Source organism: Emydura macquarii, unplaced genomic scaffold, assembly GCF_026122565.2.
Source record: "Emydura macquarii macquarii isolate MOO-44397 ecotype Brisbane River unplaced genomic scaffold, CSIRO-AGI_Emac_v2 contig_2422, whole genome shotgun sequence".
NCBI classification, from domain to species: domain Eukaryota; kingdom Metazoa; phylum Chordata; order Testudines; family Chelidae; genus Emydura; species Emydura macquarii.
In genome coordinates this window covers 37,282,765-37,299,263 of record NW_027132559.1, presented here as the reverse complement: position 1 = coordinate 37,299,263, position 16,499 = coordinate 37,282,765, and the positions used below count along the sequence as shown (strand labels likewise).

The 16,499-nt window shown below is 40.3% G+C and overlaps 1 protein-coding gene across 4 annotated transcripts in view; it reads left to right on the top strand.

Moving 5' to 3' along the window:
* Positions 1 to 16,499, top strand: part of CUBN (cubilin) — a 196,380-nt gene that overhangs the window by 104,367 nt on the left and 75,514 nt on the right. For all 4 annotated transcript variants that reach the window (XM_067562300.1, XM_067562301.1, XM_067562299.1 and 1 more), the window contains 5 exons: positions 5,938 to 6,094; positions 8,578 to 8,694; positions 11,139 to 11,252; positions 12,674 to 12,802; positions 13,429 to 13,561. In XM_067562300.1, coding sequence (XP_067418401.1) covers positions 5,938 to 6,094; positions 8,578 to 8,694; positions 11,139 to 11,252; positions 12,674 to 12,802; positions 13,429 to 13,561 — 650 coding nt within the window. The remainder of the gene's footprint in view (positions 1 to 5,937; positions 6,095 to 8,577; positions 8,695 to 11,138; positions 11,253 to 12,673; positions 12,803 to 13,428; positions 13,562 to 16,499) is intronic.

The window sequence follows — 16,499 nt, the reverse complement described above, 5'->3', positions numbered from 1 at the left end:
AAGCATCTTTGTCTGATGGATGTTCACTTTTTGCAGCTCTATGGCATAGGATAGGACAAGACCATATGAAACATGGTTAGGTTTTAGATGAAATATTTCACTGTAACTGTGATATTCTTGGTGGGGAAAATCTATTAGAGAAATATCTGGCTTTTTTGTGACTTTGCACAGCTATGGAAGGTAAGACATTATGGCAGTTCATGGGACAACTGAAATGGTAATGTTGTCAGAAAATACAAAAAAGAGTGTGGATTAAACAAAATAATTCCAAATTAAGGACCCTATCCTGCAAAGCATTTAAGCATATGGTTAGATTTAAGTATGTGAGTAGTTCCATTGATGTCAACAGCGACTTGTGCTTAAATGCTTTGCTGAATCAGGACCTTGAGGCTCAATGTTGCCCTTAGCTGTCCAGGCATAACTCCTTTCGCCTCTGTGGGTCTAAGGGGAAAACTGGGTCTTTAATTATTTATGTGGAAATAATCGAGAGTCCAGTTCTGCAGCTCTTATTTCTGTGAGTGGTTGCATTGACTTCAGTAAAACGCCTCGCATGAGTAAGGGTAGCAGGACCTCACTCTGCAGAGGAAATTGTTTTCTTATATTGCCATAGAAGCATCCACCATTTTGTTTTTGTAATTTTTGCTGTCCATTCAAATATGTCTGCTGTACAGTAATGTGAAAAATCCGCCTTCCTTTGTGCAGGAACAAGAGACATTTAAATCCCGACGTATTAGTGAACTGTAACTTCCTGGTGAAAGTTAAATTGAAAGTTATTTTAGAATGGAAGAGAGGGGACGTTGTTTGGAAACCAAAAGAAAAATCAGAGTTTTGACTGAGTCAAGTTTGGGGATGGCTTTTCAGTGCTGGGTGAAGTACCCAGAGAAGAAATGAGGGGATGGGATTTCTTTTCCTGTCTGTCATGCCAGTAAGTTGGATGTCATTTGCCTTTAACAACTGGAATTGATTAGCACGTAACTCCTCCCTGGAGTTATGCACATTGCATGGTAATGGAAGCCAAAGGAACGGGAGTAGAAGCTCCTTGTGAGATCTATAAGCGGCTATGTAACTGAATTTCATTTAGGAATTACATTTCAAAGCAGCATAGATGGAAAATATAGGCAGCTAAGGAAACTGGTGGGTTTAGTTTTTTTTTTTTCATTTCCTTTCCATAGGAAAGAATGCTGTGTGTGAGTAATACACTGATTTCCTCCCTTTTTTAGAACTTATCTTTATGGATTTAATTTGCTTTGTGAGTCCTTCTGGAGACTTTCCTCCGCCTTCTAGAGTACTAACACCTTGCCTTCATCCCTGCCCTTCAAGCCCTGCTGGAATTGCCCTGCCACATGATCTGAAACAGCATGTGTAGCTGAAGCACCATTTGTAATACCAAGCCCACCAAGAACAATTCTTTGGGGATATTCTTCCTAACACTTTTGAAACATGTTTCAATAGAAAACACATCACAGGGCATCTTTTCGTACATGGCTTTCTGTTGCACAATTATTTTGTGAGGGAGGAGGGATGCCTGGTTGTCAAAGACTGACTGGGACTCAGGAGACCCCCATTCCATTTCCAGCTCCGCCACAGACTTCATGTGTGTACTTGGCTCAGTTGCTTAATTTGCTTGTGCTTCAGTTCCCCATCTGTAAAATGAGGTTAATAGAATAGTACTTCCTTTTCCCACCCTTTCCTTGTTCTTGTTTAACTTAGAAAGCAAGATCTTGGGGGCAGGAGGCAGTATTTTTTACTATGGATATGTACAGCACCTAGAACAATAGGGCCCTTATCTTGGTTAAGGGCTTTTAGGTGCTACAGTAATACAAATAATTAATAAGTAATTCAGTTCTCTTCACATTGCACCAGTGCTTCTATCTGGGGACTCTGTTTTGCAATAAACTCAGTTATATGTTTCTTTGAAAGGAAAACACAGACATAAAATAGCAAAGAATGTGCTAATTCCTGCATATTTTGACCGTGGTTTAACAGGCATCAAATGTAAAGCTAGAGTATGATCTTAAACCAAAAATTGTTGCAAGCATTTGGACAGAATACTAAGGCATAGCTCAGAAAACTATTCTTGAAGTGAGAGGACCTTGAAAGGGTGGGGAGAAATAGTTTCTTCTCTGCAGAGGTTTGTATTAAATAAATTAGATTTCTCCCCTCTTCCAGTGTAAAGAGCAGTAAACAGTAAGACAGAATTGTAATCTTCAGAGGTATGCAGTGGTGATGCATATTCAAACAATTCCAGGTGGCGGAAAAGTGGACTTTCATAGGGAAAGTAGCCAGAAGTGAGATTTTTTAAATGTGGCTAAAAAGACTGAAGACACGCTTTCTCTCTCTCTCTTTATCATGTGTTTTTACAAATATCATGACAGTTCTGATTTCAACAGGAAGACAGTGAGTCATTTAGTCATGCTTATTATTTATAGAGGAAAAGAGAAACACCGCAAAGGAGATTTGGATTTGATTAAAAGTCCCAAGCACAGACGCATAATCTTCCTTTACTAACGCCCCTGATAAGGCACATTAGGGATCTCAGCTGTCAGATATTTACAAGTTAACTTTCAAAAGTGATGGAGAAACTCGATCATTACATGACATAGGGCCTTAATACGGTGGTTTACATTCCATTCCATCCTCAGTATCAAAATGTGCCTTACAAAATAGTTAAAGCTAATAAATAACAGTCTGATCAGAAAATATAAATTTGCTACTGCTGGTGCTGCTGAATCTTTAGTTGCCATAACTTCACAGAAATATGTATTCAGTATTATGTATGGTGGGTTAATACTTGGATCAGAATTTTAACAAGATATGAGGAATAGAAATCATTGCTAGGTTTCTGAAGAAAGGGACGTAACTATTCTTCACAAAAGCCCTCTGCAAGCAGCAAATATACTTGATTTAGGAAGCCTGTATACGTCTCTCTACTCCTCTCATGACATTATCAGCAGAGAGTCCTCTTTATTCTAATGAGCCACTGGTACCAAATATTAGTCTCTTACTTTACTCATTTATAAAAATCTCCCCATGTGGGAGAGTTTAATTGCAGCAGCCTAGTAATAGTCTACATTTTAAGGGCCAGATCCTTAGCTGTTATAAATCAGTATAAGTCCACTGAAGCCAAAAACGTTATGCCGATTGAAGAGCTAACTGAAGTCTCTCCAGTCTGGGAATGTAATAGCTGTCCTCAGCTCCAGTGGTCAGATAAAATCTAATTATTACTGTAAAGAGAGGTGAGGTGACTTAATTCCTCAGGGTCACTTGTTTAGTCATTATTTTCTATTAACATTCTACAGTTTTTAACTCCATGAAGCTTGATTTAAGTAGAGAAATGTACAGAACACATGTGCGGAGAAAGAATCATTCGACATTTCATACTGTATACTGTATATTAAGGGTCAGATTCTGTCAGGAAGCTGGAAAGTAGGAAAAGGTTGAATGCAAGGTTATCATGGCTCTCCTTACCAGCCACTTATTTCTCTAGACATTATAGTACATTTAATACTCTCTCACAGGCCCCCACAGAGCCGGGCAATTTGAGGAGCAGGAGACAAATGTTTAATTCATGAATACAGTATCAGCTAAGTATGGTGTGTGGTTGGATTAAACAGGGAGCTTGTCCTCTGTTCCTCATCTCGGCATGTTGCCCTTTTGAAAATACTGGTTTTAGTTATTGTTTTTAGTAAGGTGCCCAGAGGCCTTCTGTCATTGAAGGCTGGAAAATTAAATTGTATTAAAAGGTTTTATTCTTCAATTGTAGCACAGTGTTTCTATGCATTTCTAAACAACTTTATAAATTGCATAACATATATTTGAAATAGGGAAATCAGTGTTGTCATTTTAGTCTATCTATGTACTTACTTATATGGCCTTTATCGCAATAGTAGCTGAATATCTCACAATCATTAATGGATTTTATCCTCACAACACCCCTGTGAGCTAGAGAAGTATTTTCTGCATTTTATAAATGGGGAGTTGAGGCACAGTCTATACCAAATTACTTACCCAGGGTCACATAGGAAGTTTGTCGTTGAGTCAGGAATTGAACCTAGCTGCCCTATGTCCCAACCCAGTATCTTGCCCACTAGATCATCCTTCCTCCCCATGTCATGAGATTATACTGATAAATTCAAATATCAGCACCACTCACAACATACACACAGGCTTCTAAATAATGTAGCCAATGCCAATAGCCTTAGTGGGACTCTTAATCAAATTAAATCAATTAAAGTTTGGATCTCTTAATCATGCTTGCTTGATCTTTAAAAGCTGTTGAGGGTGGAACACACTATGCCAGTAGCCAATTTTTTCCTTTGTGGGTTCTCTCTCTCTCTTTTTTGTTTTAAAATTCTGATTCAGTGTCAACTAGAAACTAATTGGTCTAAAGCAATGGTTTTCTACCTTTTTTCATTTGTGGACCCCTAAAAAAATTTCAAATGAAGGTGCAGACCCCTTTTTGGAAATCTTAGATGTAGTCTGTGGGCCACAGGTTGAAAAGCAGTGGTCTAGAGTTAAAGTCAAGCCTTTGTTGTCTCTCACCTCCTGATCTGGCAGACTGCAAAATGGAAGAAATAAAATCTCTCTCAAACTCACAGAAAAAAAAATAGAAGAAGAAAAGCACTTGTGATGAAATTAAAAATGATGTTTGCAAAAGCCTCCCTCTTCCTGTTTGCTTCTGTCCTTTTTATTGGTGCATGGTTTATGCATGCTGTGTTGTATGCATGATCACCAAGGGTAAGTTACACTTTTGCAAATTGTTTTGAAACAGTCCACCTGGTCGATTCAGCTAAATCTATAGTATATTAAGTGTGAGTTATTGCAGCTCGCACACGATTGGTGCTGAGATCTTGAGCATTCCCTGTCCCTCTCTTCTCTCCCCTTCTCTAAGTAACATTTCCAAACTGAAGTGTCTGAGTTAGGCACCTAAGTCCATGGTAAAGCATGAAAATATGGATTTAGTTGCCTAACTTTAGGAACCTAGGTTTGAAAACTCTGGGTGAGATTTCTTGTCCTTTTTTCCACACTCATAGCTTCCACTGATGCTAGTGGAGGTTATTTACATGTAAGACCAAGTCCTGAGGTTCTTACTGAGGCAAAACTTAAGTTTTGATTGAGTAAAAATGACTCAGGATTTCAGCCAAAAGAATGAAAAAATAATGGAAACGGGGATGGTGTTAAACATATACAGAAAAATATGGGTCATTTGCCACTGTTTTGTGGTCCAAGTGTTCTGCCTAATTTTGGACCAATTGAATTACTTAGATGTGGGAAAACTATACAAGTGGTTTTCCATTGCTCCTGGATTGCTTCCATAACAATAGACGTTTTGTATAGAGGTCGAAATACGTGGAACACATGATAGACACTGAGATATGATATGCAAGTTTTATCAACACTCATTTGGGAAGGCCACCAGACTTGTAGGTGTGATATATTTTGCAGATGACTTGTACAAAAAAATTACTATTTTTAAAAAATATAAGAACATTTTAGACACTTGTATTGGGACTATTTCTTGAATCCTGCTGCCTGTAAAGCCAGGTGCCTTTGCTCTGATGAGTACAGTTTTGCTCTGGGGATAATAGGTTTGGACAGTTTTTCCATAAGGCTGGTAAGTTCCTTCCGTTGCATAACTCAGTGATTTCTACCCTGCTTTTGGGGGTTTAATGTTTTTCCTGACTGAGCCTATTAAGAGGTAAATGTGCTAGAGAATTCTCTTCATGAGCACACAGCCTGTGGTATCATACCTTATAGACTGAAGGATTTTAAAACCAAGATCAATTTCATTTTGCTGGATATCAAAATACCAGAATGGTATATGTATAAATGAACACTTGTCAAAAAGGCTAATGCGGTATATAGTGGGTGGGAAATGGACACATGTATTGATCTTAAGTTCTAATTATTCTTTCCACACACTGCTCTTTTATACAGGTATTTGATGGCCCAGACAATGAAGCCCCACTTCTTGAAAAACTGTGTGGTGCCCAGCTTCCCAGTCCCATCACATCCACCCAGAACGTTATGTATGTCCGATTACGTTCCAACAGCAGCATCCAGCACAGGGGTTTCAGCGCTCGCTTTACAGAAGGCAAGTTCCTGAATGGCATAAATATCCTTTCTGCTGAGCACAAATTACTCTTTTACTAGGTGCAACATCCTATCACAACTTATATCCAGTGTCAGTGTCTCTACCTATGCCATGTGGCTTTCAAGGGACATTGGCAAGATACTTTTCATTTGAGAATGGTTCAAACCAAAGTATTTTGATTAAATGACTTAGGGTGAGATCCTCACACCTGCTCTGACACCTTTACACCAGGTACAAGGGCTGGAGCAGAATAAAGGGACCCTAAAAGTCCGGTTGTGGATGTGGGGAGGATTCCCTTTTCCTAAACATTGGAGAGACATCTGTAAGTTTGGTTTCCAAGGATCCCGCATTGCAAGCCCTGGTGTAGAGGGTGTGTCAAGCGTAGGGCTGCACTGAAGCTCATAGGGCAGTGCAAGGAGGCTCCCATAGAGTAGCCAGCCCCCAGGGCTGTTTAAATTATACCAGGGGAGCCTCTCCAGCCCCCAGAACAGCATACGTGAAGATGACTTAAAGTCCTCAGGCTGCAAGTTCTCTGCTGTACCTCTTAGAGTAGCACAGAATCTCACCCTTTATTTATTCAGCACATGGATAACATTTTCATTTTTTATCATTAAGAAAAACCTTTATAAACTTTTACAGTCTATACTTCTCCCGTAGAAATTAGAGAGGGAAAAGACCTATTCAATCATTCAGTACATCCTTCTCCCAGGGGAAACGGGTCTGTGCAGTGCAAGGAAAAAATAATAGTTAAAAATAAAGTATAAATATAAAATGAATTCATTTAGAAAAGATTTATTATATAGCTCATTCTAGTAATAATGTAGAATTTGTCATTGTTGTTACTTTTTATGTAGAACAGAACTATTTATTGGCACATTAAATTGTCCATCACTTGATAACCACACCAGCTCTTCAATATCATCCTCCTTTTGTCCCATAATTCCCAAGCCTCTGTATTGTTAAGCAATATTACTGAGAAAGTATTTGGAAAATAACATTGCATTTCCCACTGTTTTGTGAACATGTAAAAAAATGTCATCTTATAATGCATATGCTTTTTTTGTTTTTACAAGGACAGAACATTTTTTGGCAGTAGGATGCAGACTAGACATAGAAACACAAATAAGTCCACTGACTGAAAATTCAGTAACTCTGCTGATAAATACTTTGAGATTAGGACTTGCAACACTCTAGGGGAAAATTTTGCTATTGCCTTCAATGGGAAGTTTTCACCCTCAGAACAAATAAAGTTCCTGTACTTTACAGAGCGCCGAAACCAAGACAAACACATCAGTATTGCTCAGCACTCCTACAAACTCCCCTGAAAATATACTTTCTGGCAAGGTGCTGCACATAGATACTTGACAGAAAGCTCTTACTATCAGCAGAGGGAGTGAGGAATGGAATTTATCAGACCCAATCCTGGCTCTTCCCCAAACCCACAGCTAGATAGGTCATTCTGCAGGCTCTCAGCAGCAAGGTCTGGAAAGGCATTTTAGGGCAGGCCATAAAGAACTCAGTCCATGCACAAGATTCACTCATACAGCACAGACCCAGTTAATCCAGCCACACACAAGAGAATCCAGACAAGAGGATCCTGCCAATGCAAGGGCAATCCTTGGGTGATATTAGAGTATTAGAGCTATTAGAGTAGCTCCTATAGCAGGGGTGGCCAAACTTACTGATCCTCTGAGCCGCATACAACAATCTTCAGAAGTTTGATATCCGGGACACACCTGCTGGGTCGCGGGGCTTCAGGGCGGGGTGGTGGGGCTCAGGGTTTCTGCCCCACGGGGCATGCCTGCCGAAGCCCTGAGCCCCAGCAGGTGCCTCCCACAGGGCAGAAGCCCCAAGAACCCCCTCCCTGCAGGGCTGAAGCAGAAGCCCTGAGCCCCGGCAAGTGCCCTTCTGGAGGGCAGAAGCCTCTAGCCCTACCACCCCACTGCAGGGCAGAAGCCTCAAACTCCCGACCCCAGTCTGGTAGGCAGAGTTTGGGGCGGGGGCATAGGGGGCTCTGCGTGCCGCACTTTAACTGTAAAAGAGCCACATGGAGCTCCTGAGCCACTGTTTGGCCACCCCTGTCCTATATCATCCTTCATCACAGCTGCCAACCTTAGGCATATGATCAGGGAAATGGGGCTATGACTTCCCCTAAACCCTGACAATGCGTGGCTCCCAGAATGGTCCTTTTGGGCTGTTAGCAGCTGGCTTGCTCTGACTTACATTAGAGGGTCATCCTGGCACAGAGTAGTGGCCCCATGACTGAGGAAGCACAAGGGTGGCTGCCATTGCTGAGGATCTGGTTTGTTGACTGTTTTTGGCAAATTATTTGTCAAACACTTCGGATATTTTAATTTTCAGTCCCTGGAGGAGTCGACCAGAGCATGTTATGTTCTGCTGCATCCATTTTATCACTCCCTAGACCACTACAATTGTTGAAGATGTGCATTATATATGTGCTGTGTGTGTGTTTTATTCTAAAGCATGCGGAAGCCTCATAGAGACAGATTCACTTGGTACAGCAATTTCCTCTCCTCTGTATCCTGCCAAGTACCCAAACAATCAGAACTGCAGCTGGATTATTCAGGCCCAGGAGCCATGTAAGTAAAAACATCTCTGTGGGAAACTTGCTGGATGACTAATATCCTCACCTCTGCTGTGGTAACAATGCAAAATTCCTCCCTTTTTTCTTTAGGAAATCCTGCCTCCTGATAGGTTGGAGAGAATGAGGTTCTCTTAATCTGTCAGAAACCAAATTTTGCTGTAAAGAGATTTAGGGTTTAATGAAAAACAGAACAAAGAAAAGTTTACAACTTTGTTATCTTGGCAGATTTATGAGACCCGAGGGCTGAATTGTAAGTTGTGTAACTGAATATGATGTGCAGCCTGAGCTGTTAGTGAGACGATCTCTGGACTCGCATGAGAAGCGCTGGTATCTGGTCACTGACTTTTTGGCATGGAAAGGGAGGGAGCTATTTTAATAAGTTTAAACTAAAGCAGAAATGGGAGAACAAAAATCATATATGCATAGGCATGCTCTCAGATTTCCCTTATTGTAGACATAGGTTTACAATTGTTGTGATTAAAAGGACAACGTTTGCCAACAATCACTCAATATTATCTGTTACAATCTGCCATTTCCCAATATAGAGAATAGGGAAATATTATGGTATTCCAGATAACACTGTGCAGTAATTGTAGGTAAATGTTTATTATTAATGGTGGCCAAACGTACCTCTGGTGCTCACCTGATATTATCACCTAATTATTAAAACCATGGAATGTTTCAGCCCAAACAGAATTTTAGAAATCATTCTGAGCCATCTGGACAGAGGGGTTATAAAATGAAAATCTATCTGCCAAAGCACCTACTACTAATTTAGACAGAGAAGAATAAAAGGAGATATGGTATATAAACATAGACTCTGATACAAATACAAGAAAAAGAAGCCATTCAAAACTGTCTCTGATCTACAAAGTGCAAAATCTTCAAAAGCATCTTTCTCTAGGGTGCGGTTTCTCCAGTGAGAGACTGTATGCCTGATTCTTCTCCCACATGCATTGGTGCACATCAGGAGTAACTCTTCTGAGCCAATACATTACACTGGTATGGAACTAGTATAAACGAAAATCAGAGAATTCCACCATGTATCATGTGGGTTCCTCCATATATCTGACTTCGTTATGCAGTTCACATAGTGTTACAGTCATGTCAACAATACATGAGCATATAAAATGGATTTAGCCATTGGCAAGAAACAGCAGGGTGCGCTTGTTCTGCTTGTACTGAGAGGGTCAACAAGTCACCTTACTTTTGCCACCCACTGTGATTTACTTTTTATTTTATACCCTGAGGACCAGCATTGATAGCCGTAATTGATTAACTCAACTGGTACACAAAAGAGAACAGAACATGCAGAGACTATAACACTGAGTGCCAGTCAGTCGTACTCTGCTGAATGCAACACCTCTGTCTGTGATTTCACTTCCCTATAGTTCACCATTCCTAGCCTGGGTAGACAAAAAATATTTGTGCAAAAGTTGGTGTATGTGGGTAATTAATGGAGTTGCCCTACTTGTACTAGGCCTGAATAATGCCCGCTATTAAGATTGAGTCACTCCAAATGTGATTCATAGTACTCCCATATATATCTTCCCAATATTAAAATCATAGGCCTCTCTCTCTGACTTGTTCTAATCTAGGAGTGTTCTCAGGTCTTGAACAACTATTATCAGGTATTGGTTGTGTGACAAGCTGCTATTCTCATCATCTTCAGCAAATATGGAAGAAAGAGGACATAATGAATAAACAAAAAGCAGTATTACAGTAAAAAATCTGGAGGGCCAAATCCTCCTTTTCATTATGTAGCCTAGAGCATCACGGTATGGAAAATCCAATTTCACATGAACATAGCAGAGGGTGAGAATGAATGGCCCTTTAACCAGTCAGACTGACACATGGAATGTTTTGAAAATATCCAGCTAATTGTGAGTCTAGAGCAGGGCAAAGCCTGTTTGAATTGCAGAGCATTCTATACTATAGATCACAAAGGACAGAACTTCTTGGGCTTATAAAAGCAGAAATAAGATATGTTTAAAATATTTACCTGCAGAATTGTCTATTGGGTATAATTCAACACATAATTATAAAGTTGTTAGGTTGTTAAAAAAATTCTGTTTGTCTGTAAGTATTAAATCTTTAGTAGTTAAATCTGAAGCAGACTGTACTAGAGGGTCCTTTCCAATATAGTATAATGAAATTCTGAAAGATTTAACAGTATTTTTCCAATAAGCATAAGTACCTCCATTATACTCACTCTATGAAACAATAAAGCTACTTCTGATTTTATATTTCATGATCAATAAACAGACACCAATTTAGTTCACTGATTGACTTAGGGAGAGAAAACTGACACTTAAGCTTTTGCTATCCATTCTCTCCAATGAAAATAAAACATAAAAAATCCACTCTGTACACGCAGGTAATTATTTATATGTGAAATGCAAAACCTTCCCTTACATTTTTATTCTTTGCTATAAACAGTCAACCACATTACGCTGTCATTCACTGACTTCGCTATTGAAGGCAACAGAAGTAACTGTACCATGGATTTTGTAGAGATTTTGGAAGGGGATAACTATGAGGCTCCTCTTCGAGGTATTGTAGCCTTTTTTCTTGTGTCTCTAGATTGTTTTAAAACATCTTCAGATTCAGATTCAAAGCTGTGATGAGCCGAGTGAGATTCAAGATTGAATAATATTTATATAGTTAGTTATTTGATCATTTAATTATTATTCATGTTTATAATGGTAGGGTCCAGCTGAGAACAGGGCCCCATTGTGCTAGATGCTGTATAAACACAGAATAGACAACCCCTGCACCAAGGGCTTACAACCTTGCTCCACCAAACCACAGGAATTTATACAATACAAACAAGAGACTGATATAAATGATCTCTCCAAGATGCGATCTTCCTCGTAAGGGAGTCCCTATGGCAGCCATGGCTGGGGTAATCGCTGACACTGTCGCTCAGTTGAAGCTGCTGGAGGCCAGCTCCACAGTGTGCACAGACTGTCCTCCAGGATCACCAGTGATTCTCAGTCTTTGGAGGAGTGTCCTGGGACCTATTTCACTGGGAGGGAGAAGGGGACAAACATTTCTCCCTCCCCCAGTGGAACGATAGCTGTGATGTAAAACCAAGAAGAGATCCCTTCTCCTCCAGTAAGGTTTTATTGCGCAAGACCACAGTCTAGCCCTTTGCTTTCAGTTATGCTGGTGTAAATCTGGAGTAATCCCATTGGCAGCCATGGAGTTGCCTTGGATTTTCATTTGAGGAACTGAGAACAGATTTTTCTCTTTGGGCTTGATTCTCCTCCCACTTACCCTGGTATTATATTGATGCAACTTCCTTGACTGCAGTGGGGTACCTTCTGATTTACAGAGACGTTACTGTGAGTAGAATTTGATCCTTTGTCTTTTATTCCCAAACCTCACATAACTCCTTATGTCAGGCCAGGCCATCACAGGCACTATCAGCCCCCTTTTGTCTGAAGACTTCCTATTCTGGCACAGTTCATGTGCCCATCCCTCACTGAAGTCCTGTAACACCACATTCACCATATATATCAGGGGTTCTCAAAGTGGGGGTCACGAGGTTATTTTGGGGGGGGTCATGAGCTGTCAGCCCCTGTGCATGCTGATAAGGATGGCATGGCACGGAGGGGGTCATCACTTTTGTGGGGAGGTCATCACAGCCTGAAATATTTTCAAAGGGGGTCCCAGGAAAAAAATGTTTCAGAACCCCTGATATATATTCACTTGGAGTAATGGAGTCCTTAGTGTTGCTGGGACCTCCAAAGCTTTTGCTACTTTATGCCATTACTAGGTTGACATAATATTACATCATTGGGAAGCTTACAGCATATGCCAAGGATTGTAAACCACAAATAAAATACTACTTTAATAGTAGCTGATATAAGTATTAGCATCCTAGTGTTAGTTTAGTGCCAGATAAGTAGGCCAGTGTTTATACACACTGCATAACATTTCACTTCCTTTGTGTTCCTGTTGATTTTCAGGCCGTTACTGTGGCACTGTTATGCCACAGCCTGTCACTTCTTTCAGCAATGCCTTTGTTATAAATTTTGTATCTAATGATGCCAGAACTGCCCGAGGCTTCCATGCTACCTGTGTTGCATCGTTGTCGTGTAAGTTGATTTTGCAAGTCCACCTACTGAAGCTGGTAGAAAAGCAATTGTAACCTAAACAATATATTTTTTTGAGGAAGCCCTCCAGGATTCCCCTTTCAATTTCTCCTTAGTTCCCTGACACCGCACTCAAAATCCCATATTGCCTTGACTCTCTTTTTTGTCCGAGGACATTGGTACATAGCTATCTACAGAACCTGCCCAGCATTAGCTACAAGTACCATTTCCACTTACGGGTGGAGAAAGCTGCTGCCTCAGTGTGCTTCCAGCTCTTGACATCCCAAGGAGAGAGGGATAAAACCTTGGACTAAATTCAAATTTCCTAGCACTTTCGCTCCCTCCGCTAGCTGGGCCCTTTCTTTTTATCTTTAAGTCATCAGTGGCCAGCTTTGTGCCTTGCTATATTTGGCATGTTTAAGTATTTGATTCCTGAAGCTGGGATTTCCTGTCAGGGATCTTAAACCAATGCTCTGTCCACTGATGCCCAAAGAACTTAACGAACAGGGAGAAAGGATATCCACTGTTGTTTCAAGTGTTTTTTTCTCCAAGTTAGCAACTTAGCCCAGTTCTGCTGAGGTATTTTTTCCATATAGTCTTCAGTCTCTGTTCTGTCTCTCTCATTTCAGCCTGTGGGGGTACCTTCCACATGGACAGAGGAGCTTTCAACAGCCCCAGCTATCCTGAATCTTATCCTTTGAACACTGAATGTATCTGGAACATTGTCAGCTCCCCTGGCAACCGGCTTCAGCTGTCTTTCATGTAAATCCATTCCAGGGGTTATTGTTCAGCCTTTTAATGGAGCTGCAGGAAGAAAGCACTGTATTTAGTAGGAAATGTAATTACCAGCATGTAAAACTGTAGCAGAGTATCCAAAATAACTTGGAAAGAGAACACAGCAGTGGCCATAGGGAGCTTACAGACAGTTTTCTCCCTTATTAGTCATCATTTATATTAACAGCATATACAAATATTATATAACCAGATAGTGCATTGCGCCTGGAGTGCTGATGAGATCAGCTCTCAGCAGGTCATGAACATGAGGAAATTCAGCATCACTGCATCTTTTGTCTTTATGGACCCTTTTGCAAAGGAAAATCTTTCAATTCCTTTTTGGTTATTGGCTGTTATCTCATACTACTGTATATCTAACTTCATAGTAGGTTGTAGTGATTAGTTTCATATTGAATTAAAGGCCTCAGATTTACTGCTGCAGCTATATCACAAAGGTGGAGATAAAGCAATAACAAAGTGGGTCTTGCTAAGAGCATACCTTCCCTCCTCCCTTTTTTTTAGAAGATATGAGACCAGAAAAGTATGTATGATCCAAAAAACAATCTAGATTATTTTAACAAGATGCAGTTATGCCACTCTTTGTTCATGATGTTGATTTCTAAGCTTGTCTGTTTCATGACATTAAGTTGTGGTGCCAGGAAACAGAACGCTGACCCTTGACAGAGCACGTGAATATGAAAAGAAAAGCAACACCAAAATTTGTATTTGCAGTTAATTAGTGTACAGGTAACACATGCCCAGAAATATACTTATTGTATGTGATGTATTATCACGGAAACATTGATTTACTAACATAAAAATAGACACACTGTTATAAATTCTCCCTCTGAGAAATGGGATGAAAGCACTGTAATCTGAGAAACATATTTTCAAGTTATTTGCTAAAAATAATAACAAATAGCAATTTTCTTACCCAAAACAAGTGTAGAGGGTGAAGCAGATACACTTAGTGGAATATATATACAGATATAATGTCTGATCCTTAGTGGATGTAACCGCCTGTTCATCAGTTGCATGTAACCAAAAGGCCAAATCAAGAAATGCTAGGAGATTTTTGGGCAGTCAGTAGGAACGAGATATTTATTTTATTTAGTTGACTATTGGGATTTTATAACGTTTCTTTGCCAGTATGTATTCATCTTCTTTATATTAGTCTTACAAAATTGCCTGTCTTGCAAGTTGAGGGTTTGCTCTAAATTAATCCAAAGTGTATCCATATGGGTAGTTGGACCTATTTCACAGTGGGTTTGTACACTGGAGACATATGGATATATTCTGGCCTGAAGGGAAGGAGGGGTGACCAGAATCTAAAAGCAAAACTATCTTGTGCATTAGCTGTTGAAGGCACTTTCTGGGATCCTTATTTTTATATTCATGACTGGCTTTTGAAAAGGACATTGGGTTGATTCAAAATAACTCAATAAGAAATGCGGCGAGTTTGTGTTATTTTAGTTCCCATCTAGCATTCAGATCAGTTGCTGCAGTAATTAGCAATCTATGAACAGAGTAATTTAAAAAACAGACTGAACCTCCTCAACTTTTTTGTTCTAATGTAAAATCTCTTTCAAAGGGTTTGGATCAGTTTTAATTGGTTTTAATCAGTTTTAATCACATACATTTGCTTTCTAGTTTCTTTGCTGGGCAGCACAACCCCTAACTTTATTTGAGGTTGAGATTCACACAGACCTGGAGACACAAGTTAAAACTTTAAAGCAAAACTGTACAAGCTCAGTATAGTCACTTTAGTCAGGAATCCATCCAGTTTCCCCACATCCCTTGCCACAGGCCCCATTCCCACAGCAGGCCCGGGCTCCCATTAGGAGAGGTCGCTATGCTTTCTTGGGAGGTATGTTCACCTACTCGCATTCCAATATTGCCTGGTGTGGGGACCAAAACATTCCCCAGCTCTAGTTCTGAAAAGCAATGCCTCCTCCTCACAACCTCCACCAAGATCCTCTGGCCTCTACTTGACTTCCCCTGATCTCCTGACCATTTCCACTAGGCTGCTGTCACATTCTGGGATGCAATCCAGACCAGTGATGGGTTGTGTCATTGCCTGCCCCAGAACCTTGGGCACCTCACAGTACTTAACTGTTGTAGATCCCAACCTGGGCTGCTCACAACCAGCTTACCAACATGCAGGTCATACCCTGAATGTCTGCGTGCTAGACAGCCTGGTTCAACGGCTCTGATCCCAGCAGCCTGTCTACAGTTCCACTCTGGCTTCCACCAGCCTTGGTTACTTCTTGCAGCGTGACCCCGCCAACACACTCCCTATTCCAGATTTTTCCAAAAAACATATGTTCTGCACTACCTGGCCCTATCCTGGACATCTCAGATATTGAGGTTTGTTGCCCCTGTAAGGGGAAAATATTCAACAGTTCATTACTTTAACTGGAGTTACCAGACAGTTCAGTTTAAATGCAGTACTGGATTGGTTTAGATTAAAAATAAAACAAGTTTATTAACACAAGCAGAGAGGATCTGAAATGAATTCAGGTACAAGAGATAAAGTTAGAAATAGTTACCAGCAAATAAAAATGAAAACACACATTCAAAAGTCTAAAACTTTATCTAGTAAGATTTGGTTCTAGGCTTTGTTTAAAATGGCCTTTCTCTCCCAGCAAGATGGTGACTGACCCTTTCCTTGGTCAGGATTGCTCCCAGAGGCTCAACAGTGCTGCTGCCTTTGAATTCTTAGGTGACAGAGAGCTAACTTGGGGTTTTCTGCCCTTTCTTTTGTAGTCCAGTGAAATTTTGAAGTGAATTCTTCTGAAGGTTACTCTTCAAATTAAAGTCTATCCAAACAGTGAAGAAGGTGACATGGAGTCTGGTTATAAAGGAGGCTCCATGCTTTTTCTTCCTCCACATATGTTTGCTCAAAATGCAAATTGTTCTGTTTCCT